This window comes from Dysidea avara, chromosome 1 (genome assembly GCF_963678975.1).
Source record: "Dysidea avara chromosome 1, odDysAvar1.4, whole genome shotgun sequence".
NCBI lineage: Eukaryota > Metazoa > Porifera > Demospongiae > Dictyoceratida > Dysideidae > Dysidea > Dysidea avara.
This window is the reverse complement of record NC_089272.1, coordinates 7,877,466-7,904,127: the sequence shown is the minus strand read 5'-3', so window position 1 is coordinate 7,904,127 and position 26,662 is coordinate 7,877,466. Positions and strand designations below refer to the sequence as shown.

Below are 26,662 nucleotides of genomic sequence, written 5' to 3'. Positions count from 1 at the left end.
AAATATCCTGTAGCTGAAATCAACATTTTATATATTGTGCATCTGCTTTATACTGTGCTAGTAATATAGCTAGCAATGTCTCGCTCCTGTGTTGTATTTACTACCCACAATACGTATTTCATTAATAAGTAAAAAAACACATCATTTGTACAGCAACTATAATTTTCAGTTCACCAATTGAAGTTCTTGACACCTTCAGGATTCTTTTGATGTTACATCACTAAAATTAATGTAGATTTGCTCTTTTACTTCTGTCTGTTGAGTGCAGCTTTCTTCTCATAATCTGTTTCATTACTGTATAGTTCTTATAGGTAGCATCTGTAAAAATTTCGTTATACAGTAAAATATTTCTATGGCAATTTTTTTCTGTGGCAAACCTTGAATTAATGTATACTATTCCTGGTACGGTATCATTCATAGCTTTCACAAGATCCAGCCATGATCACAAGTTTCTCCACTGCCAAACTTCACAAAATACTCATTTCCAAGAACTATAGCAGAACTGACTATGTGATTTCATCTACAGTATTACCACAAGAAATCATGATGCAGCAGTCCAAGTTTTGAAAGTACCTGACAACTTTACGTAGCTAGGTGATGTCGATGGCGGATCCCACTGCCATGCAATGATAGATAACAAATTAATAGCGAATTTTGAATTAGACACATCTTCTTACCTTACAAATGCAGCTCTTCCTATATGTCTTTCTGCAAAGTTCCTTATGTCAGGGTAGCTTGCACAGTAAAAAATAAGTAGTGAATACTGTGGCAAATAGTGAACGTCACTGGAAATTCTTAGTGACGGTCACAGTGACGTTCACTATTTGCCACAGTATTCACTACTTATTTTTTACTGTGTGCACTTGCAGTTAGACTTAACCATGTTCACTGTGAGGTAGTTGTACTAGAGATGCATGATGAGTGCTTGTGGAATGCACCCAGTTGACTCTCAACCGGGGGTGTTATCCTCTACTCCTTTTGCCAGCAACCAACATGTGATTTTGTGGCTGCCAAATGCGCGTAGCACTGTAGCTATAGCTACTGTAGAAAAGGTATAATTGTAGCGTCGCTAGAAACCGGCGGAAAAGGATGGAAGAGGCGATATCTACGAACGATCATAAATTCTATGACAGCCTTTATAGCTATACCTGCAGGTAAGTCTGCAATGGAGCACAAGCACTGTTCTAGTTCTGGATGACAACAAACTGCATCATAGCTAGAGCCTCGTTATTAACTGCAAACAATCGGAAGAAGCATGCAGCAAAGGTGATTGTGTGCAATCTGTGCATGCATGCATGCTGTTGGTATATATATATATATACGAGCATGAAAGGAGCAGTGACCTCATCCATGTGCAGCCATATAGCTAGTGCGGTGGATGCACTGTGGCTAATTAGATTGTCCACACTGATTAGTAAAAATATTCATGTACTTGAATACATTCCTGTCAACTTCTTAGTCAGCCTTAGGTTGCACTAACAAAGCAAAGCCCAACACACACACACACATACAAACACACACAAACAAACACACAAAAGGCAATACCTTCAGCTACCACTTGCCTACCTGACTGGGACATCTGTGTGCTAGCTATACTCATGTAGGCTGGTGCTAAGAGTCATCATAAGTATAATCCTTTGAGGGCAGGGCTAGTATTATACGTAACTCACAGAAAGGTGTACCATACAGTATCTCATGTGAATGTGTGGGCATGGCAGCCCAATTAAGTCTCACCTGTACCTTCACCCACTACTTATGTTATATCAGAGCTATGGATGGCCTGCCTCCCCAGTTGTCACCAGGTTGCCATTTAACACCTGGGTAAACTGGACTGGGCATCAAATCTGGCTGAAACCTTTCAATTACCAAACTCAGACCACTTATCTTAACTGCCTCATTTACTCTCTCTCTCTCTCACACACACACATGCACACACACACACACACACACACACACACACACACACACACACACACACACACACACACACACACACACACACACACACACACACACACACACACACACACACACACACACACACACACACACACTCACGCACACACACACACTAGCTACTACACAATATTAATTTTTCCATGTATCAAAACACTAATTGATTGGCCTACCAAAGGTAATGGATTTGATAGTGACAGTAGCTACAGAATTTTGTTTTGTGATTTATAATGTCTGTATAGTGTCTGTATAGGCCATGCTTGCATGCATGCATGCATGAGTCAAAAGCATTAGCAAAGTATAAGTCCTTTCGACTATTGGCACACTGACTAACAGCTGTTACTTCAAGCCACTAAGATGGATATAACCATTAACACTAATGAAATAATGTGCTGTGGTGGATTCCCAGTATGCAAATTCGTAGAGTAGATTTCTGCACTACACATCACTGCCTGCTTCGAAGAGCTTTTACTCAATATGCTTCACACATCACTGTGCAGATTATTGTGAACACTTGGCACTTTTATATAACATTATAAAAAGCTAGCTACCACCATTAGCAGGACACATGTGCATAGATGGATTTCATTCCAGCCTCTGAGATTGAAACTTACCTTGCTACATGCTTAATGCATGTTCCTGACATGCAGATATGTAATGTAGAGTTTTTCTGTACACACAATAGTTGCTACCATGTGACTAGAAATTCATGTAATGCTATAGTTTAATATGCATTCAACCAAAAGCATTTAAAAGTAGGTCTACCAAAAAAGTTACCATTTAAGAAAGGTCCCTATTTATTAACTGGGTAAACTGGAGCAATGTGAGTAAACTTTCTTGCTCAAGGAAGCAACAACATCAACCCTGGCTGAAACCTCATAATTACCAAGCTTTGATTGTGCCCACTACAAGTCATGCATTTTATAGTGACAGACTGTTAGCAGCTATAGAAGTTTTTTGTGATTCGAAATGTCTATAGGCCATGCTTACATGCATGAATAACAAAGTATATAAGTCCTTCCAAGCATTGGCGACACAAAGACACTAACAGCTGTTACTTCAAGCCACTAAATGGATATAACCACTAATGAAATAACGTGCTGTGGTGGACGTGCTGTATGGAAATTCATAAAGTAGATTACTATGCCTCACTTCACTGTCTGCTTTGAATAGCAATATGTTTCACATATTACTGTAAAGAAATTGTGAACATTTGGCAGTTGGCACTTTAAACACATGAAGCTGCAGCTGCGACCATGCAGGATCAGATGAAACAGTTAAGCAGGACACATGTACATAGATGGATTGCATTCCATCTTACGAGCCTCTGAGATTAAAACAACTCTTACTTTGCTGACATGAAGAGTTTTGCTCACACATTGCTGCTACGAGGTGACCAGAAACTCATTTACAACAGAACAAAGAAATGCAGCAGGTAGCTATAGTTTATGTATTTAACCAATAGGTCTGCCAAAACATTTGAATATAGTTATGTGTAATTCTTCAACTCTATGAATATGACCAATTAGCTGCCACCACCTTTCTCACTCATGCAGTTTCTTAGCAAATAGCTAATTTTAGAAGAACTTTACTCCTCATGCAAGTCCTTGCACATTACCAGCTACTAGCTACATGTGAATGATGATCACAACTGAAGGCATACAGGTCTCCAAATCTCTATAGTAAATCTGTGAACTAAAAAGTTTTAATGTGATACTAGCTATAGACCACCGTATGAGAGTGCTGTAATCCAAACATTTTGCTTTCTTACTACATCATAATTCTTGCATAGATAGAAGCCATTTAACTGTAAACCAACATTGCAATTAATAAACCATCTAAGTGCCATAAGTGTTTTTTTCCTGCAATAAAGGTCTACCAATAGCCTTTTGTACCAAGAGTCCATACTATAAGACCTCTTTATTATTGAACTATTGATAGTACACATACACAATCAAAAATCTGTAATTAATTTTATTGTTATACATTACATACACTTGTCAGAAAGTGCCTAGTGGCAGTGACACAAAGACTAACACCTGTTGGTTTGACAACCATCCACTATAGGATTGCGGGAGAGACTATATATAGTTATACAACGGCCACGAGTGCTCTGCCTGATATAAACGCATGAGCCTGAGGGTCGTTAGGCCCGAAGGCAAGTGCATTTACACAGGCAGAGCACGAGTACACGTTGTATAACTGTTATGTACCACTCACCTAATAGGTGGGGAGAGTCTCACAAGACAGCTGTAACACTTATAAAGGCCAGGTTTCTAACATCGATTGTGGGTAACCAAGCCGGACGTTGCGATGATGTTCCCTTTGCAGTACTGCAGCCACCTGAGATATTGAAAGCTAGTACGCTATGGGTTATATCACTAACCTGCATTCGCTGTTCGACTCTCATCATGTAGTGCTCAGCGTCCCATATAGACTAAGTACCAGACTAATCGCCATAGTGATTCTCTCGAGCGAAAAAAAGCAGCTAAATAGACGGTTTAAGTAAACAAAACCTAACTACTAAACGATACTAGTATAATTCTTACTATTCACACTGGCTAAACTCGAATCTGGTGGCATGACAAAACTGGTTACCACAATCGAACGTAAAGGTTAGTATTATTTAGAATATATTTGTTTCATTGAGTCATTGTCAAAGTGGACTACAGTTTAATCTGGGCTAAGATGGCACCAGACTAGTAAGGTGTATAAGTACGTTTATATATTATGTAGACTAGAATTGTGGCCACCCGCGTTGGCTTTTTCGATTGCCATTGGCTGCTTGTAAACATTATACGTATTGGTGACGTTATGGCCCACAATCGACCTTTACATGTCAGGCTATAAAAGAATCTGAGTGATCTGTGAAGTGTTTTTCCACCTATTAGGTGAGGTGTCATAGTGGTCTTCGCCACCGGCACTTGTGCTATGCTGCACAAAACCGCAGCCAGTGCAATATCTGTATATTGAATGCGGTCGGTGCATCATAACTTATAATGCACTCGTTGTGGTCTACAAAACCACAACCAGTGCGTTATAAGTTATAATGCACTCGCTGCGGTCTGCAGCAATGCAATATACAAATTATGGCACTGGCAGTGCCTTTGAACTGCCCACGCAGAGTGGTACATTATAGTATATACCACAGTTGGCTGTGGTGCCTCAACAAAGACTAGGAGAGGTCAAAACATTACAGTATACTGTGTTTACTTCATCCATAACTGACCAAAGAGTTGAGGTTATATACTGGATGTTTGGAGTTGCCATATTGTATATGGCAATGTAGACTTGTGTGCATCATGTATCAGGTAATGTAGGCAGCATGATGTAGCTAATGCACACAGAAACTAGCTATATGTAAAAAATGATGTGATATAATCATAGCTAAGTTGATTGCTTGCTTCAGTTATAAAATTAATGTAAAGCAACATTACAATAATATGTCGCCCAAGCGATAACCGTGGAATGCTAGGATGGCATCAACTTAGTCACTGCACTGTAGCTATGTTACAAATAATCACCCACATAACTGTAAAGGAATATTATATAGTTATACAATGGCCACGAGTGCTCTGCCTGATATAAACGAATGAGCCTGAGGGCCGTCAGGCCCTAAGGCAAGTGCGTTTATACAGGCAGAGCACGAGTGCACGTTGTATAACTGTTATGTACCATTCACCTAATAGGTGGGGAGAGTCTCACAAGACAGCTGTAACACTTATAAAGGCCAGGTTTCTAACATCGATTGTGGGTAACCAAGCCTGACGTTGCGATGACGTTCCCCCTGCAGTACTGCAGCCACCTGAGATATTCAAAGCTAGTACGCTATGGGTTATATCACTAACCTGCATTCGCTGTTCCACTCTCATCATGTAGTGCTCAGCATGCCAGCGTGCCATATAGACTAAGCACCAGACTAATCACCATAGTGATTCTCTCAAGTGAAAAAAAGCAGCTAAATAGACGGTTTAAGTAAACAAAACCTAACTACTAAACGATACTAGTCTAATTCTTACTATTCACACTGGCTAAACTCGAATCTGGTGGCATGACAAAACTGGTTACCACAATCGAACGTAAAGGTTAGTATTATTTAGAATATATTTGTTTTATTGAGTCATTGTCGAAGTGGACTACAGTTTAATCTGGGCTAAGATGGCACCAGACTAGTAAGGTGTATAAGTACGTTTATATATATATGTGACCGGGCCTGCGAAAACAGGGCATGTGGGCACAAACTACACCCCATCACTCTACTGGTCATATCTCAATACTGGAAAAGTATATTTCCATTCTGTAACTTGCATCATTATGCCAATGAAATGCTTACCAAGTGCTGAAAATTGCAACACCATAGCATAATGGTACAAAACGTTATGAGTGATGAAAGTGTGAAAAAGTAGACAAAAATCATGTGCCCACATGCCCTATTATCGCAGGCCCGGTCACATATGTAGACTAGAGTTGTGGCCACCCGCGTTGGCTTTTTCGATCGCCATTGGCTGCTTGTAAACATTATACGTATTGGTGACGTTATGGCCCACAATCGACCTTTACATGTCAGGCTATAAAAGAATTCGAGTGACCTGTGAAGTGTCTTTCCACCTATTAGGTGAGGTGTCATAGTGGTCTTCACCATCGGCACTTGTGCTATGCTGCACAAAACCGCAGCCAGTGCAATATCTGTATATTGCACTGCGGTCGGTGCATTATAACTTATAATGCACTCGTTGTGGTCTACAAAACTGCAACCAGTGCGTTATAAGTTATAATGCACTCGCTGCAGTCTGCAGCAGTGCAATATACAAATTATGGCACTGGCGGTGCCTTTGAACTGCCCACGCAGAGTGGTACATATGTATATAATATATATATATATTAATACAACATCAATATCGTGTCCTGTAGAAAAACTCCAATAGCAGCTTGTGGTATATTATTGATATACTACAGCAAACTAGCCAATAGAATCAGTATATCACTTGTACATTTGATATACGCATCTGATTGGTTAAATATTTTTGATAGTGTTTAGTTGTTTTACCAGTTAGGTATGTCCGACTTGACAACTAATGGTACCATAGTAACCAATACCTGTTATCTAGCAACGACATTGTTGCCTAGCAACCGTTGCTATGCAACCACCACTAATCTAAAAAGTTTTTGACACCATAGCAACGGTTGCTAAGCAACTGCCAAAAGGTATATAACTAAATCAGATTTAAATTTTGTTACCTAGCAACAGTTGCTATGGATTGTTGGACCAATGTTTAAGAAGATTGCAGGCTGCAACACATGTGCATACTCCTTGAGCATGCTAATCACAAGGAATTAACTTACCAGTACTAATAATGGTGTAAAAACATTAGAAATTGCTGTTACTGCTTCCAAGTGGGAGACGAGATGTTGTATTAACATATTATACTACAGATATCATACCATGATATCTTTAGTATAACATATACTAATACAACATCAATATTGTGTCCTGTACAAAAACTCCAATAGCAGCTTGTGGTATATTTTTGATATACTACAGCAAACTAGCCAATAGAATCAGTATATCACTTGTACATTTGATATACGCATCTGATTGGCTAAAAATTCTTGATAGTGTTTAGTTGTTTTACTGTTCGACTTAACAACTAGTGGTACCATAGAAACCAATACCTGTTACCTAGAAACAACATTGTTGCCCAGCAACCGTTGCTAGGCAACCACCACTGTTGCTTAGCAACCACTAATAATTCTAAAATTGACTTTGACACTATAGCAATGGTTTCCACCAAAAGGCATGTAACTAGGTCAGGTTTAAATTTTGTTGCCTAGCAACAGTTGCTATGGATTGTTGGACCAATTTTCAAGAAGATAGCAGGCTGCAACACATGTGCATACTCCTTCAGAATGCTAATCACAAAGAATTACTTACCAGTACTAATAATGGTGTAAACACATTAGAAATTGCTGTTACTGCTTCCAAGTGGGAGACGAGATGTTGTATTAACATATTATACTACAGATATCATGGTATTCGAAATAATAAACCAAAAGATATACATATTTAGGAAAGGGTGCTATAGTGTGAGGTTTCGCCTCGCACTATAACATCTTTTCTAGGTTTGTATATCTTTTGGTATATATTTCGAATACCGTATAGCGGGTTATTTTCAAAGAACAAAATTTTGAACAAGAGCCGAAAATTTAAATTTCGGAGAATTTAAATTCGAACAGCTACTATAGTACAAAAATAAATTCCTCAGGCTTCGTATAGATCTGGCTCACATATGCTACATCACGTGTATGCAGCTAGCTCAGTGCAATTGAGTCTTCACGCTGCAATGTCTTTCACAGTGCAGTCGGTGATACGAGGATATCACGAATACAAGGATATGTGGATTGCTGTGATTGGTGAGGAATTGTCGTGTAAGCGAGAACCTACCAACAGAGAAGATCGATTTGCTGTAGCAGTTACCAAAGATTCTAGTATTGTGGGGCACGTACCTAGGAAAATATCAGCTATTTGTTCCTTGTTTCTGCAGCAGTCTGGCAAGATCAGCTGTGGTGTCACTGGGCCAAGACAGTACTCTAGTGATTTACCACAAGGGGGACTCGATATTCCCTGCACGCTAAAATTTACTCGTGCCGAAGACCTCGATCACCTGGAAAAAGTTAAGAAGCTAATCAAACATGCTCTTTCTTCCGTGATTGACGAATTTAGTCATCATGAGGAGTTTCTTGATAGAGTAAAGAGAGAAGTCACAGATGATGGCTGTGAAGAAGCGTTGGAAGAAGCACTAATTGGTGATGGCGGTGATAGTAATAACGATGGCAATGATTTGGTGATAAATGATGAGTCTGTTTGCAGTGCCAGTAACAATGTGGTTGACTTAACAATGGGAAGTGATGTACCTAGTGTGTTTCCAAGCGATGATAACGATGCAGACTGGTGTAGATTTGGAGGCGTTTGTGTAACACAGCAAAACAAGTACGATATTCTTAGGGGAGACAAATTAAATGATCTGGTCATCAACTTTGTTCAAAAGTTGCTGAAGAAACAGTTTCCATTTTTGAAGGGTTACAGTCTACATTACTGCAAAGCAAGCCACTGAAACCATCAGATAATAGCTTTGTTTCTCGTTTACAAGTTATCCAATGCTGTAATGATCACTGGATGGTTGCTTCGACTATGCACAGTGGTCCAACTGCAAATGTGCAAATTTATGATTTGCTGTTTGACACCATAGATAGTCAAACAAAAACTGTTATATCTAATCTCTTTGGATCAGCTGCTAACCCTGAAATAATAGTCCGGTAGATTTAGCTCAAAAAAGGGGTGAATCCAGAAAAAAATCAAAGAAAGCTAATTTTGGTATCGTTGGAAAGGAATTTTTTTGTAAAATAACATATCCAAAATCCCCCTTGGGGAAAAATTTTTATACCCAATTTACTTTAGGCCATCTATAGTAGCTACATAGCTATTATTAACTCTTGCTATTAAGACCTCAAAACGCAAAAATCTTTTCACATAATAAATTAAATAAAACACAAAAATATTTGTAGCATCAATATAATGGACTCAATGTGACTGCCACTTATCCACAGATCATAGAAATCATATAGGTGGCTTTCACATAGAATCTGAAAAAATGGAATTGTCAATGTCATTGTAAACGGGTTCTTCGGAATTTCTACAACTTTCTCCCCTGCAATCACCACATGCTGTTACACACTTTAGTCCATGCTTACGGCAAGAACATATATTACTACCACATGGATTTGTAGTAGAAAGCTTGCATTTACATCGAACAAATTTAAGTAAGCTCTCTGGTGCTGGCTCTAAATCTGTCATAATTGGCTGCAGCTTTGAACCTTCTAGCTTCCAGCCCCATAGTAGGGGATTAAGAGAGTCAGTGGCAAGATTTTTCCAAAGAAGTACTTGCAAATGCACACGCAAACTGTGATAGTGTGCTGCTCTTACAGTTGGTGGAAGTTTTTGAGGATCAATCGCTTTAGCTGATGACACCATTTCCATGTATTTAGCATATCTGAGAGTGGTTAATGAATCAGACTGTTTCCCACCAAATACAATAACAAACAAGCTAACACCAACTTGTTCAACTGTTGCATTATTATCCATTTTTAAATCTGCAATCAGTTGCACCTCCTTGGATTGTTTTATCTTCTTCAATAAACCAACTTTGCCTTGTCCGTATGTTGCTGATGTTGTATCACAGCCACTCCAAGCATGCAAAAAGAGAAGATATGATGTTACAACTGGACCTGCTTGTGCAACTAGATCACTAATGCTCCAAACTCTTAATTGCTTTACAACCTCTGAAAGAAAATATATATTCACCCTGTTCTGTTTCCAGTGGTACATAAGTAACACAAGAACATCAGTGTCATCAGCAACAACATTCAATTCACTTCCTTCAATTGCATACTGAAGTGCACATTTAACAATCATTGTGTCAGCATCTCCAGGACTTTGATGTACAGCCTGGCCATCATCTCTTAAATATTGGCTAATTAATACTATGAATTGGTGTTTGTTCTTTTCATTCGCAAGGAACACTTCCTGATTTCTGTAAGCTTCCATGGATTCACACAGCTGAACATCTGCACATACCTTTTTAACACGTCTCAGTTGCTCATGGTCTTTAATTGATGGTCCCTGCTCATTGCCATCAAAAACAACACAACTTTCTCCATATTTTCCTCGTACATAGTACACATACTGCTTTGCAATTTCTTGGTATGACATTTTCTTTCCCCACTTTACCCTGTGTAATAAGGCTCCTCCATCAAGAACATGCTTCAATCGCCTCCTAAGTTCAGATGAATCTGTAGAATCTGTTAAGGATTTAGCTAATTATGCCTTCACAGCTTTACGCATAAAATTGTCCTTAAACAGTAATGTTCGGAATGCTGTTAACTCAAAATCAAAGTAAGGTCTCATGTCCTCTTCCCTTTGCACAATGGCAATAAGCCTTGAGAATAAGATGGTTGGGTTAATGCTTAGCTTTTGCTGGTCAACTTGAACCGCAGGTTTGAGATCAGCTAGGGCTTTTATGTGGCCAGTCCTCTTGATTGATGCCTCTGCCACATTTAATCCATCAAGTTGCACATGAATGTTAAGTCCAACCTCCTCTGCTTTATCAGGATTTATTCCATCACCTGCAGTCGTAGTCAATCCTGATGACAAAGATCGTAGCTTAACTTCGTTTAAATCAAATGGCTCATGTTGATCAAAGCATTCTTGAATTTTGAGCAGGTCCTGGAAGTCACGCTTGCATCTTGATCTACCAAGTGCGATATGCTGCTCACTTGCATTGGTCTTCATGTTTGTCATTGTTGTCATTGCTTCATGAACTCCAGCACATTTGTGCATACTCAAGATCCACTGGAGACAGACACTTTCTGTTATACCTTTTCCTCTGGTTAGGACCCCACGACTTTTGATAGATCGCATCATAACCTGCTCAATAACCAAATCTGTCCATAATCCTGCCCAGTATCTACTGCTTCTACGGACTGCATGAAATCCTTGATTAATGAACATCTCATGCAGCCAAGGAAAGTCCTTCGGTAGCTCCAGCATAAATTGCAAGTAAAGACGGGCACTCTTAGCATATATAGTTTATATGACCAGTTGCAGCAAACAAGTTTAGCATCCTCGTGACTGCAACAAGATGCAATGACCAATTTCCTGACCTTTCTGCCCTGATGAATAACTTCAAAGTTTCTATGTATTCAATATATTGCAACCACAATTTTGCTGTCGGGGACTTCTCAGAGAGTAACGTCTTATATTTCATTAAACATTCTTCCAGTTTCAAAACTTCTGCTGATTTTGCGATTTCTAAAATTGACATCGATCCATCCTCAAAAGCTCGGTAAATTCCACAGATTGTATTGACTTCAAAAGAATTAATTTTTTCAACACTATTTAAATTCTGTTCATCACTTTCAAGCAATTGAGAATCAGGTATTGCATCAGCTACATTGTTTGGACCACCATCTTCCTCAAATTCGAAACAGGCGTGATTAGTTTCTAATTCACAAGGTAATAATGCAGCCACCAATTTGTTGACTAATGCAGCTTCCACCAAAAAATGGCCCCGTAAAGCTCTTGAAATTGCTTTGCCTGACATCATGTGAGTAACTACATTGGGTCCATAAACTGTTTCTAATGCTTCTTCTAATCCTGAGCCTTTCATTACAGATCCTATACTGCCCATAACGCTCATCATTTTATGAAACCCACCAAGCCGACAAACAATTTTTAAAGATTTTGACTTGATAATTTCGATTGCACAAGGGCTGATCAAATGTTACACATGGGACAGGTATACCTAGCTTCTGGGCTTCATTTTCAATGTAAAGTAATGTGGAATAAATGCAGGTTTCATTTGAAGGATTCAAATCCACAATAGGTAGAAAAAGCACTTCTGATTTTGCATGTCCCTCACAAGAAAAAGCATGCTGCATAAACCCAGACCAGCTTGGTCTTGGGTGTTCTGCTTCACAAGCTAACCATCCTGCATGCCAAGCTAAATCTGAGCTCATATCTAGTGGTAAAGTATAAGGAACTTGCAAGTGGAGAATAGGCTGGTAAATAATAGAAGAGAGGGCCCTTTTGGCATGACCCATATATTGTATTACTGCTAGACCTTTATCTTTCACCACTTCATTCACAGTAATTCGTGGAAGTCTTGAAATTACACGTGCCCTTGTTTGTAATGGCACTGAATCTTTTGGAGAGGACACAGCAATAATTCCCATACCATGAAAGGATCCTTGTCCATCCAATGATGCTACATTGTGGTCAACATTGTCAGCTACCCACTGTGTAAATGTGCCAGGAATGTACTCAGATAGCAAATTATCAAGTGTTTCACTGTGAATAACTGACTGCTTATACTTCATTACTTCATCATAGCTGATGGAAATCCCAAGTGTGACAATTCATTTATTAACCACTTTGAACCAAACACATGGTCCATTTCAATGCCTACTCCAAACATTATGGGTGCAATCACTGACCTTGGCCGAGATGCTTGCACAATTGCATGCCCAATACTATTTGTTTCACTTCTGAAATGACAATCAGTTTAAGGAAATTTTGTAGATGATGAGGAACCCACTGACTGTTCGTAATATCTTCATTGGGTGGGTAAGTTTTGCAATCATAGAGTTTTTCTCGAATTTCATCCCGTATAATTTTTGCTGCTGTAGATACAATCCACTCAGCTTTATCCTCCATGCTGTCTCTAGATGACTGCCACTTTTCATTGATAATATACTTAGCCATGTTTTTAAAGCAAACAACATTCTCACGTCCTTCAACATTGGCAAAAAAATATATGCTCTTGATAGAGCTCTTGTAGCTTTTGCTTCAATCTCTTGATTGTATAAACATCAGCACCATCAGAAAATTCAATCATTTTGGAATGCAGCTGCTCAGTAATTGTGTACAGTTCTGCACCAGATTCAGATTCCAGCCATTCAACAAGAATGTTGAACCATTTCAGCATACCTTCATCTTGATTTCTACCTGCATGTGTATTGTAAAATAAGAATTATGTGATATTAAGTAGCCAGTTAATATGACTCACCTGCGACAGATAAGTTCTTAGGGTCTCTTTTCAGACTAAATTTGGTCAAGCAGCTATCATGATACATTGCCTCTGCTGCAACTAAATCGATGCATCCTTGAAGATGATTTTCAACTTCAGATGCCCATTGATCTCCTCTTTCACTACAGCGTTCTAGAAGATTGTGACGCATGGGAATAGTAGACACCCTATGCACATGTTGTCTGTGTGGGTGACGAGTATCCACATAGCAGGTTTAGCACAGAGCAGACAATCTTCCTTCCAGTTGAAGGGTGCTGTAGCGGATTGTAATCTCTTTGCACTTGGAATTTCATCAGCAGCAACAGGATTTTGAGGACTGGGCCTTCTCTTGTCAGTAATTTTTTTACGGCATTCAGGATGTACTAGAATAGTTTCAACTGGGTCAGTACTGTTACATTCATCCAGATAGATATAAAGGTCATCTCTTCCATATTCCTCACAACACTCCATGATGGAATATTCCCTTCTTTGTTACACGAACTGATTCTTTATTTACAAACCCTAGCTTGCATATTACACAGTGATCCTTCCTGAAGGCACTAGTAGGGTGCCCTTCAGCCATTTGAATCTATATCAAAATGAGTAGAAACTATAGATAACCTAGCTGTAGCTTCAACATGATGTGTAACAAACCTCAGTTTCCAGCAGCTCAACACATGGCTTCCAAACCTCACGAAGGTACACTTTTCATCAAAAAACTGCTTAAGTAACTGAACACATGGCCCACAAACTTCAAGCAAGTTTTAACTTGCCCCCAAAAACTGCTGAGTCATTTCAAAATTGGCTAGCACATTTTTTACACAAGTATAAACAAAAATTTTGCTCATTTTTAGGGACTTCATATGCTTCAAACTAAATTGGGTATAAAATATTTTCCCCATAGGGATTTCAGGGGATTTTGGATATGTTGTTCTGTAAAAGATTTGCTATCTAATGATACCAAAATCAGCTTTCTTCGAATTTTTTCCGGGTTCAATCCTATTTCTACTGAACTATAATACTTGTTCCTAGGCAAGCTTGCATCAAAGATTGTGGTGTTTTTGCATTAGCTAATCTGATAGCTCTCTGTTTCAGAATGAATCCTGCCGATACCCATTTTAAGCAAGATTTAATGAGGCTACACCTTGTTCAGTTCATGGAAAGTGGTACTTGTACACCATTTCCATTGACAAAAGAACTTCCACATTATTAGGCAACTTTCTGATGGTGTAAACCACTTGGTATTGTTATTATTGTGATTTCATCTACATTTTTGCAAAATAAGTTTATCTTAATTATAGCACCAAAGTATGCGTGCAGAGACAACTGTATGATTTAAAGACTATGCCATAATCAATAAGCACGCCATAATCAAGTCAAGTGTAATGCACTGTCAGACAATTATAGTGACAGAAGGTAAAGGTTGCATTTGCCATATCTTAGTTGCTAGGAGTGGTATATTCTTACAGTGCAAAAGTATTGTAGGAGAGGAGATGAATACACTAGGCTTATAATTAATTGCAGAAATTTGCCTTGTACATGTAGTCAGTGATCAGTTAGTTATAAGACACAGATCAAATAATAAACTTGACACTAGAATTAACAATATGTGGGTATAAAACAGTCAGGTATATATTAATACACACACTCAGGTATATATTTATACACACACTCAGGTTGTAAAAGAGTTTAGCTATAGTCTATAATGCAAAGGTACATCATTTGTAAAAAAACTACAAAACTTTGCTAATTATATCAGTTATGCCTGCAGCTTTGAAGCCGTTCTTCACCATGGAATCTTTTCCCTTGATGTAATTGTAGGCACCAACAAGCCAACCAGCTCCCAGCGGTTTCATTATGGACATTCTCAGATCAACAGGCACGACATTGCCCCATTGACCATAGCCTTTCTTGACCTCCTCTGAATATCACTTTTGAAATTTGTCCCGTAAAAAGTCCTTTACTGGTTTGTTTATGCTCAGGTCCATAGGCTGAAGGCGGTCTGTACAATTTGGAAGAACTTTTACAACTTGTATGTTATTGGAATCTAACATGTTGTAAACGTCATCTGTTACCTGGCCTTTAAATTCATCGAAAATGACTAATGCAGTCTGATTAGGTTTTCCATGTGCTTTGCGCTTCTCTGAGACATGTGGCAGAATAATCTTTTCTATGTGCTCTTTTGTCTTCTGCTCGTTAGACCAATGGTTTTGTGTGAAAGTCACATTCCAGTATTGGGGAAACACAAATCTGGGTAGACATGCTGATGTCTTGCCTTGATATATTAGCTGTAATGGAAGGAGCTCACCACTTAGTGCAGCACAAAGCACCGCAGTGATTTGCCACTTGTCATTGACCCCTACTGCTTCGACCCTCTTTGATCCTTTAGCTTCCATTGTTCACTGTGAGCCTGGCACCACATTGATGCCAGTATGGTCCCAATTGAGAATGAGATCAGATAGCACATCTTCCATGTCAACGACAGCTTTTATATCTAGGAGGAACTGTTCTTTTAATTCTTTAAAATGCGAAGGCTCAACTTTAGCTGATGTCGAAACTTTTCTTTACACAAAATTTATTCATTGATGTATTGATTTAGCCCAAACACTGGTAAGCTCAATTGGTCCACCGTTTTCCTTCAACAGGCCTTTATTAACTTTGTTTACTATTGCTTCACCACTACCTATAGTAACAGCAGTAGTAACAATCCCCTTCTTCTCACGAACATCCTTGATGTAACTTATCACCTGTCAATCTAAATTTTCACCTAGCAGAGGTGGTCTTCATCTTTTCATCTGAGGCAATCTTTTAACTTCAACATGCTTCTTCTTGCTGCCACTCTCCTTTAGCAGACGGTCATCTCAGCCACATATTTCACTTTCCACGTACTGATGGAGCTATCTTTAATCTCTGTATGAAATTCTCTAGCATACCTTCAAATAGCTGCTTGATTTCCAAAGGCGAAAGCGTGCTTTGCAATCTGCGCCTGTTAACCTTACGTAAAAATCTCGCTTGCGTTCAACTGGGTGTTCACGAGTGTGGTTCCTTGAAGAACAAGCCTTGGAATAAGCATCGTTGGCATCTCGTATAGCTTCAGGTGGTACAACTGCAGACAAGGGGCCATTTGGATCAGGCAGTTGTTTATCTTGGCATTTTACAACAACTCCTGCAGTGGGCTTGAAGTAGCAATATAGACTATTCATCACAGCAACTACAATCACAGCATTAAAATAGCTACAACACGGCTCCTCACACAAAGATATGGTGACATCAGCTCTCAGCGAGGCTCTCAGTCACGGGCTAAAATGTTAACCTTCAACACGTGGTCAAAAACGTAATCCTGATTCGCCTACACGTTCTCTATAACAAACTTTTGTAGAATTTATTTTCGAAGGGAATACGCCCTGCAAAATATTCGAAAATAAATTCCTTTTGAAAATAACCCGCTATACAGTACCATGATATCTGTAGTATAACATAATATACATATCCATTCCTTATATATACACTAGGGGAAATTTTTATGGTGTACATGTATAATATTCATAGCCACCATTTCCTTTATTATTATATTCATGAAATGCACTATTACTTTCTTATCTCCTGGCAACCAAGTGCAGGTTATTTTATTGTAGTAATCAGTACCTTTCCACAAATTCAGATATGTCATTGTAGTATACATAGCATGAAGATGGTGAACAGCTGAAACAGTAAGTAAAGCCATCACTAAATATTTACTAAAATAAACACTTTGTCACAACACCATACTCCCCAGCTGTCTGTCCAGCACTACTCATGACAAATTCTAACATCTATATTGTACAAAGACACAAAGTGTAACACACAATTAAGGCCATAAATTCATGCAATATTTACCCTGACATACAGTTCATAACTATCTAGCTCAGTGTGTTGCAGTGTTGGGCAAGTTACTTTGTAAAAGTAACTAGTTACATATTACTTGCAATTGAACTATTTAGTTACAGTTACATATATTACCCATAAATAAAGTAACTATAATAATATTACATATTATATTACTTTGTGTCCACAGCCTTAAGCTGTCACGTGTGAAACTACCACTTTATCACGTGACATGATTGCGTTGTTGGTCAATGTGCAAATCTTGGTTATAAGTAAGAAGCTGGTGAATAAGCTTTATTCAGTAGGCTTTGTTACTTTGTTGTGGCTAGGCGTTACTCAGAGGATAACTAATGAGATTAGTAGCTTCGTTACTGGTAGTAATAATATTACGTAATATTAGATTTGTTACAGTAACTATATTACTTAGATAACGCGTTACATTTGTAAGGAAAGTAACTTGAGTTATATTACCCGTTTTTATAGCGTATTTCGTTATATTACTTAGTTACCACAAAAGTAATAATATTACATAACGCGTTATTTATGTAACGCGTTACTCCCAACACTGGTGTGTTGACTGTTTACGTTGTCATGTTGCAAGTCTAAAGGGTTGAGTATCACCACTGTATGCCATAGCTTCTGTTTTCTGTAGCACAGTAAGTCACTAAGAAATATGGTGTAGTTGATTTAGATACAATTCTGGCATCACGTAAAGTTAATTTTAAAAGTAAAATAGAGCTTCCTTAGTATAATTCATATACCACTATAAAGTTATTGCAGCAGCATAATATGAGCTACAGTTTTACACATTGTTGTAGACACACTCTGGTATATGATGTTGAAAACCTATGTTATGTTGAGAACCAAGTTTTGGCTCAGTATTACACGGAGCTAAACACATGAAACCTGCAATATCCATTTGATCAGTTTACAGCAACATTTTCACTAGTCATGAATATGGTGAAAATCTTAATACTGATTTTATCTACATTTCTTGTAAATGTTAAAACAATTTACTGCAATGTGACACTAACAGGAAATTGTACAGAAAATATTCAAAGACATTTCCTGCATGATAACTCAAATAGGATATTCTAAAGGAAATCATTAAAAAAATTTCCTACATGCTGACACAAGCAGGACATCTTACTTTTCGTACAGTGGTTTATGTGATAACATAAAGGGCAATATAACGGGTAGTGAGCTCGATAACTAGAGTGCCTCAAATCATGTGGTTGCCCATCACACAGTTTCAGAAACAAAATTTATTTAACAGAATTTCACCATACTAGTTACTACTTATTACCTAATACTTATTACTAGCTATGTGACCAATGTCAAAGCCAGGAAATTCGTCCTCAGCAGTAAGCGCAGTCCTCGAAATAACATTCGGTCATTGGACAAAAACCGGACAATTAAACCTAAATCCGAACATTGAATTGTTTATCCGGACATGTATGTCCGGACAAAAATCGGTCACGTGCACGTTTTAAAATGGCGTCACGTAAACGTATCGCAAGCGACTCTACTGATGATAGTTCGAAGAAAGCGAAACGGACAGTAACTAGAAAAACTGTTGAAGGATGGATAACCCAATATGATAAGGAATATCAAACCATACGTTGGTTGGATTTTTCGATGGGAAGTGATGGGAAGCACGTGGCAGAAGTGAGATGTAAGGTTTGCTCTGAGTTCAAAGAGCGATTAGTTTCGTTACGAAACTACCGCCCGACATTCATTGAAGGAACGGATAATGTGAGATCGTCTGCTATATTAGACCATGCGAAATTCGCCATGCACGCTCGAGCAATGGATCTTTACTACATCAAGACCCAAGCACCAAGTCCATTGGAGTATGCTCCTATTGCAAAAGCCTTTGCTCATGACAAATTGGACCCTGCAACGAAAGAAAGGCTGGCGAAGAAGTTTGAAATAGCATTTTTTCTTGCTAAAGAAAAGCTCCCATTCACGAAGTTCCTTCCACTATGTGAAATGGAGGTCAGACACGGTGTGCAGATTGGAAGTGGCTATAAGAATGATCATGCCTGTGCTTCCTTTGTTAACTTTATTGCTCTGGATCAGCTGGAAATTTTAAAAGCCCAACTCAGGAAAATTACTTTTTTTGGCATTCAATCTGATGGCAGTACTGATGCTGCTAACAAGGAGTGCGAGTTGTTTATGGTGCAATACCTGGACAGTAAAGCCACTGATGGCCAACTACACATACGAGACAGATTTTTGGCTGTGAAATATTTGGACAGTGGTACAGGTGAGGGCCTATACAAATGCTTTGATGAGATGGTTAGCTCTATTGGCATGCAAGATTTAGTTGAACAAAAACTTGTTGGATTTGGTTGTGACGGCACAAATGCAAATATTGCAGATGGCGGTCTGAAGGGACATTTAGTACAAAGATTTCCATCAATTCTAGTAACATGGTGCTTATCACACCGGGTGGAATTGGCTGTAAAAGGTGGATTAAAAGGCACCTATTTTGATAAAATAGATCATTTGCTGCTGAAAATGTACTACCTATATGAAAAATCGCCAAAAAAGTGTCGGCAGTTACAAGATGTGGTTGAAAGTCTTAAAGCTAGTTTTGGTGAAGCACAAGTTCCCGAAGGTGGCCCTCGTCCACTGAGAGCTCATGGAACTCGATTTGTGAGCCATAAGATTGAGGCTTTGGGGAGGATGATAGACAGATATGGAGTGTATATGAATCACTTGGTTTCTTTGACAGAAGACCGCACTGTGAAGGCAACTGACAAACAAAAGCTTAAAGGCTATATCAAATTGTGGAAGAATGCAAATGTACTACTTGGCTGTGGGGTTTTTGCTGAAATTTTAAAGCCAGTTGGAATTCTCAGCAAAGTGCTTCAAAATGAAGAAATTTGCATGTACGAGTCAATTGAAAGTGTGATGAAAACCAAGAAAAATCTGGAGAAACTTAAGACAACTCCTTGTAAAGAGCTGCCTGCTGTGAAGAAAATCTTGAATAGAATAAGGGAAGATGAGAGAGAGGATTCTACAACATATAATTCATACCAAGGCTTTGAAATTGTTAATGTTTCGTGTAGCATTGAATACTTTGGAAGGCATTTTTCTTCGTGGATCGATGCAGTTACATCTAATCTACGAAACCGAATGAAGGCACAAGACATTGACCTGCTATACCACTCGGTCACAATTTTAGCTACTCATGGATGGGAACGGCAAGAATCCACAGATTTTGGCCATTCCGCCTTAGAGGCGATTACATCCAAATTTGACAGTTCATTAGCCAAAGTCTTGGGTTTTGAAGCTGACCAAGTAATTGAGGAGTGGGATAATATGGTGGAATATGCAAGACAATACCTCAACCTCACTGACAACTACAAAATTGTGTGGTGGATAGGCACCGGCCGATTATGCCGGCATAATTTAAAGCATAATAGGTGACCAAAAGCATCAAGCATAATGCCAGCATAATAGGGACGATGTTTGAAAAATTAATTAAATGCGCAATACGCGCGCCTGAAAGAAAGCAAATATTCACTGCCAATAGTATTATTAGTGCATTTTATAATCAAAAACACGTAATATAACTTATTAAACCGTTTCTTTGTTGGTTATTCACACTTTGCAGAAATAAGATCGAGATACTCTAATAGAGCAGTCACTTGCAGTCAGGAAAGGCTGATATACTCTAATAAAAGAGTCACTTCTAGAGCATAATCTTGATTTTGAAAGCATAATTTTGAGCATAATAGGCTTAATTTTTGAGCAATGCTCAAAAGCATAATAGGTAAAATTTCGGGCATAATAGGCCGGTGCCTAGTGGCGGAAACTTTTCAATGCACCTGTTGCTAGCAAGTGGAAGAATGTATTGGTAGTAGTAGAATTGTTATTCTGCTTTCCCATAGCTAATGGAACTTTGGAAAGAGTGTTTTCGCAGTTGAAGCAAATCAAAGATGATGCTCGGTGTAGTTTGAATGAGAGTACTCTTGATAACCTTTTAAGGATTTCTGTTGAGGCGCCACCACTTTCTGATTGGTGTGCAGAAGGTGCTCTAGATTTGTGGTTCAAAGACAAGAAACGGAGGATTGAGCACAAAGATACTCACAAGAGAAGGCCTAAATCTAGCAATGACAAGAGTCACAGTTCAGATGAAGATGACACTGAACAATCGGTTTTTGATTTAAAAGAGTGGTTTCAAAGCGATGCAGAAGAATCAGATGAACTTGAAGACCTTATCAACTTAGATGATTGGGATGCGGATTCATCATGCCACTAGACTATAGTATTAACTCATCTGATCACATTTTCTTTTCATCTTATGTACAGTACCATTTATTACAAAAAAATATCCTTTAATATTTACATATTTGTTGTTTCCTTCTGTATCATACATTACGGTAATATGAGTATCTTGTCCTTTGGTTTCATACCTTAGTACCTATCAGAAAAAAAGGTAATTTATGTAGGATAATCAAATAAGCTGTGCATGTGATTTACAAATTACAGCAGCAGATTACACAACTTTCATAATGTAGAATAGTATAATTGTATGGAAAAAAAAGCTCCTATTAGTATATTCACTTTCATAGCACCTATTTTTCAAAAATTTTCTGTGGGGGGGGCATGCCCCCAGACCCCCCTAAAAGGACACTTCGCATACTGTGTACACGCACCACAAGTTGTTTTACTCAATCCCTCAACTACCTCTGCCACTGTTCAAGTAAATGTCCAGACAAAATTGTAATTTACTGAACATTTATTACTTTGTCCTGTCATTTGGCAGAACAACATGTTTTCACTGTTTCGAGGCCTGAAGCGAATACTGGCGGAGTATCATTTTCGCATTGTATCTCCACAGTCACAGACAGTTGCTAAGTTGGCGCTTAACAAACTTTCGAGGTAAACCGTTTCTAACAGTTGTTCTGTCAGCTATGGATCCTAAAATTGATAAGGCATATGGTGACTAAACACCGAAGGTCTCACCTCACATACGAGTGACATAAAATCTCCTCAATTCAGTGGTGTAGCCAAGGGGGGGCAAGGGGAGGCATTTGCCCCCCCGTCACTAAGTAATGTTTTTTAAAACTTCCGTCACAAGCTTTCCAGTAACTGACACGCATCCCAAATTACTGTTTGTGCGCTACTACATGACTGCACACAACATTCAACTCGTTTGTGAATGGTGATAATAATACGATTTCTTGCGTGTTATAAGCAATTAATAAAACGATGCGCTAAAAATAAGGTATGCCCAAATCCCCAGGGGTACTAGGCCTTTACCGAACGAAAATATTAGACACAATTCTATATTAATTTTAGCCTACACTACTCACGTGATAGTGCATTTTTCGAATCTAAAGACAGATGACCCACTCAAAGTGACTTCGCAAGAGTCGCGACAAGTGGTATGCAATGATGCTACAAACCTACGAAGTGATAAAGTGTTAAATGAACCAACTTTATTTTCCCCGAGTTAATCACACTGGATCTTCGTACAGCGTAGTGGCATGCCAGCTTAATTTTTTTCACTTTGTCAGCCAGTCAGATGATCCATCACAAGCTTACAAATTCTGCTAACAGGAAAGGTATAGAGTTGGGATTTCTTGCCAATACATGGCGTATGAATTTCGCCGGCTGAAGTGAGTGAGCTCGTCATATTATTCCAGTGTGCTAGGACTGCAGCACAGACTATGGCTGACGTAAGTAACTTTGACAGTTACACATTGTATTTGTACTAAAATATTCACAATATAATTCTACTGGATTGTGGGCGAATTTGTTGGAGTACAGTTGTGGCACGTGCGATGATGTTCGACGAAAATATTTCCAATGATAAGTGATAACTGGTAGCAATCAGTAATGAAGTAGTTATGTAGCTAGTTCATAAGCTGTAATAATACAACATAAGCTGTAATAATACAACACCGTATGTTGGCTAGCCCATCATTGGGTCATTAGCCTTTTGTGCAATTACGAACAATGTCGAGTGTCATACCCCCCCCCCCCCACCACCGTCTGGCTAGCTACGCCCCTGCCTCAATTATCATTCACAATGTCCTGGTATTGAGTGTCCTTACCTATCTCACAGCAGCCACCCCAGCCTGAGAAGAAGCAGAAGATATGACAGCAGACTTCAAAAATTGGCTTAGTTTCTTCGTTTTTTCTCTTATTTTTCTTCGTTTTTAATATAAAAATAACATAGCTAAATCAATAATAAACACTCAAACAGTGGGCAGAGAGGCAAACTCTGCCCAATCCTGTGATGACGGAATTGTTGCCGTTACAGAAGAGTATATTGCCACGCTTACGAAAGCTTCCATAAAAAGCGAACGCCATATCCAATTGCTTTGAAATTTGGCACACAGAAGGGAGGTATAAAAGCACATCTTGGTACCAACCTTAGCTGAAATACGATAAACAGTGAAGGAGTTGTTAGTGATAATTCACGAAAAATAACACCAATGTTGTCACGCTTGCAGGGTAAACCGCGTATGGGAAGAAGCTGAAAATCGATGGGAGAATAGGTTAACTATTGAACCTCAAACCTTTTATGTTTGAAAGAAATCGAGCTAAAACCACGAAGATAGCTACAACGAAAAAACCAACAGTGTGTAACAATTACGCAATCGAGATTAGCTAATAAAAAACGACTGCTTGCCACACCTACCAGATAAACCGCTTGGAGTAATGCTTTGAAAATCACTGTACAGATGCAGTAATCATCTTAGAAAGGCTTTTCAATGGTGTAGAAGAATCAGACTTAAAGCCACAGAGTTGTAACACGAAATCTAACTTGGTATAGCAAGTGTGAGATCGAGATACTCTAATAGAGTAGTCACCCTGAAGAAATATCAGCTAGAAACAAGTAACTAAACCCGTATAGAGATCAGCTACAAACAACCACCCTGTAGAGAGATCAGCTAGAACAAGTCAACCTGTAGAGATATCAGCTAAATACAAGTTACCCTATAGAGCATTTTCAACACGTGATCTTCATTACGTAATTTAAAGTTTCGCCTACGCGTCCACTATATTGGTGAACCGTGTAATATTTCGCTCAGTGTATCGTGTTTACAGTATTCATCTGGCAGTGAAGATAACTCATACTAGAATTGAAAGAGAAGTGCACCTCTGGTAATTCTGTACAAGGTTGATTAGCAACTGCACGAAGGGGCGGAATAAAAATAGAGCCGTTCAACAAGAAATTTCTCTTAAAGGCTATTCTGGACAAGTTTCATTTCTTTGTTTGCTGTTGTTACTGCGGAGTTCAACCAGGGGCGTAGCCAGCCAATATTTGATGGTTTGGCATAACATCAACTTAACTACACACACACAAGGAACACGCTCACTATCATGTGAGACATTATCAAAGAAAAATTTGAAAAGTGTATGCACGCAAGGCCTACAGCTACGTATGCTAGTGTAAACAAATGCTACTTGCATGCATGCAAACATTTATTAGCTAGCTATATGCTATTCTATTAAACTTGTAGGGCAGGCATCCACCGACGATCGTCGTAGCCGAGCATCACGTGACACCAAACTGCTGAATCTACAAGAACCAACAATGTAAATAGTTCATCAAATATTTACTACGATATACAATCAACTGGCAGTATAGCTTTCAAACCAACCACCACAACGATATGTAATGCATTTTAAAGTAAACGCCACATGGCACCAAATTAAGTCTGGGGGCGCTAATTTATGAACTATAATGAGTCTTATCACAAATATCAGCATGCCAAGAATGCTTCGTCCCAGACTTATAGCAGCCAATGTACATTTTGCATAAATCTGGTGCCAACCACAACTCGGTTAATCAGTATAAATTGTGCACGTGACACTTTATAATGACTTGACCTTTCCTCCATTTCCAGTCGTCTGCCATTATTGTTATCTAGAAGAGTAGGTTTTCCCGTTTTCTTTCATCAGCAGTATGTTAGGCTATACGATACTTTCCTTATCAAAAAAATACGCTTGACAAGTCCACTGAAACGAAATATTTTGCTGCCAGCACCATCCACACTGAATCTTACTGACGATTATCACTCACTGTTGCTTAGAGATACGGTACCACGACTATAGTGTACCACGCTTCAACTCCATTTTAAATTTCGAATTTAAATCGCACCAAGGAGCATAATTATAGGGACTTCCCAAGGGATTTTCCTGCGTAATGGATCACGTGATACACCATCTATCACGATCCCTTCTTCGAAGTCATGGTTCAACAAATGAGGTACACGTTTACACTTTACAGTATTAAAGTAGAATTGTTTTGTGTGCTCCTGTGAATCCTCACGTGAATCTTAAGCTACTTGTGATGGTTGGGCAAAAGTTTGTGATGATTGGGCAAGAAACTGTGATGGTTGGGCAAATGCCCGCCCATGCCCACCCTTGGCTACGCCACTAAGTTCGACTGAGCTACTGAGTGTGAATGGTTCAGGCTCATCCTGATTTTTAGTGAGATATAATTATGAGCTCTGTATGATGTCGTAATACTAATTAATTGTTCCATGATAGAAAATGTTACGATGTTCTATGATTCTTTGTTCCATTGTATATGTAGCCAGCTGTCACCTACAAATACTCAGTGCACATATATGTATTGCAATTGGGATTGCCGAAAGGAAGACTCTGGGAGGTGTCTTTCACAGACCTTGCAATCAATGCTATACTTTTAGGTATTACTGCTGAGGTGATGAGACTGAATTATGTTAAAGTGTCTTTATTTGATAACTTATTACAGTGGTCCTTCCTTCATACGGCCATATCTGAACTAAAGAAATGATAGTTTTGTTAGAATAAGTGAGCATTCTATTAGACTAATTGAACAGTTCTGTACAGAAATGAATGAGCTTCAATTTCAGTTCAATTCAATTATCTGAACACACTCTGGGTTCAGATAATAGATGGGTCACTATACTAATCGTCTCTGCCCTTCAGACGTATACAAACGCAAAAACTTACAAAATGAAACATGTACAATAATCTTACGCTAAATACAATAACTTCATGAAGATTATAATTTAGGGTGATCAAAGTTGTGAAGTGGTGAATCACAGTGGTGGTTAATATAATAAACCTTTCTGACATGATTGTCATAACTGTGGCTTATCCAATGTACGTGCTTATCCAGTGCATGTAGATGTGAGAAGTTAAACTACATTCATGTAGTGCTGATGGGACACATGGACAGACATGACAACATTTAATCAGAA

General features: G+C 38.7%; 3 protein-coding genes and 1 long non-coding RNA gene across 5 annotated transcripts in view; 2 read left to right on the top strand and 2 right to left on the bottom strand.

Annotated features, from left to right (window-relative positions):
- LOC136268109 (uncharacterized) overlaps nt 1-26,662 on the top strand; it is a 67,633-nt gene that overhangs the window by 980 nt on the left and 39,991 nt on the right. The gene's annotated exons all lie outside the window — the stretch shown is intronic.
- LOC136268393 (uncharacterized) lies at nt 107-1,275 on the bottom strand. The gene is made up of 5 exons (XR_010707001.1): nt 1,149-1,275; nt 678-1,105; nt 574-616; nt 378-520; nt 107-318 (listed from the first exon to the last, which is right to left on the bottom strand). It is a non-coding gene; the product is annotated as an uncharacterized lncRNA (long non-coding RNA).
- On the bottom strand, nt 10,832-11,521 carry LOC136253148 (uncharacterized). Its single transcript, XM_066045805.1, has one exon. The coding sequence runs from the start codon at nt 11,519-11,521 to the stop codon at nt 10,832-10,834; it is 690 nt and encodes a 229-aa protein (XP_065901877.1).
- On the top strand, nt 18,936-21,714 carry LOC136253066 (E3 SUMO-protein ligase KIAA1586-like). Its single transcript, XM_066045700.1, has 2 exons — nt 18,936-20,835; nt 21,344-21,714. The coding sequence occupies exons 1-2, from the start codon at nt 18,936-18,938 to the stop codon at nt 21,712-21,714; spliced, it is 2,271 nt and encodes a 756-aa protein (XP_065901772.1).

Bases quoted from the DNA above. Each gene is read 5' to 3' on its own strand.
- LOC136253066 (XM_066045700.1), top strand. From the start codon at position 18,936: ATGGCGTCACGTAAACGTATCGCAAGCGACTCTACTGATGATAGTTCG. The intron at 20,836-21,343 runs GCACCGGCCGAT...GCTTTCCCATAG, and splicing joins CAAAATTGTGTGGTGGATAG to CTAATGGAACTTTGGAAAGA.
- LOC136253148 (XM_066045805.1), bottom strand. From the start codon at position 11,521: ATGTTCATTAATCAAGGATTTCATGCAGTCCGTAGAAGCAGTAGATAC.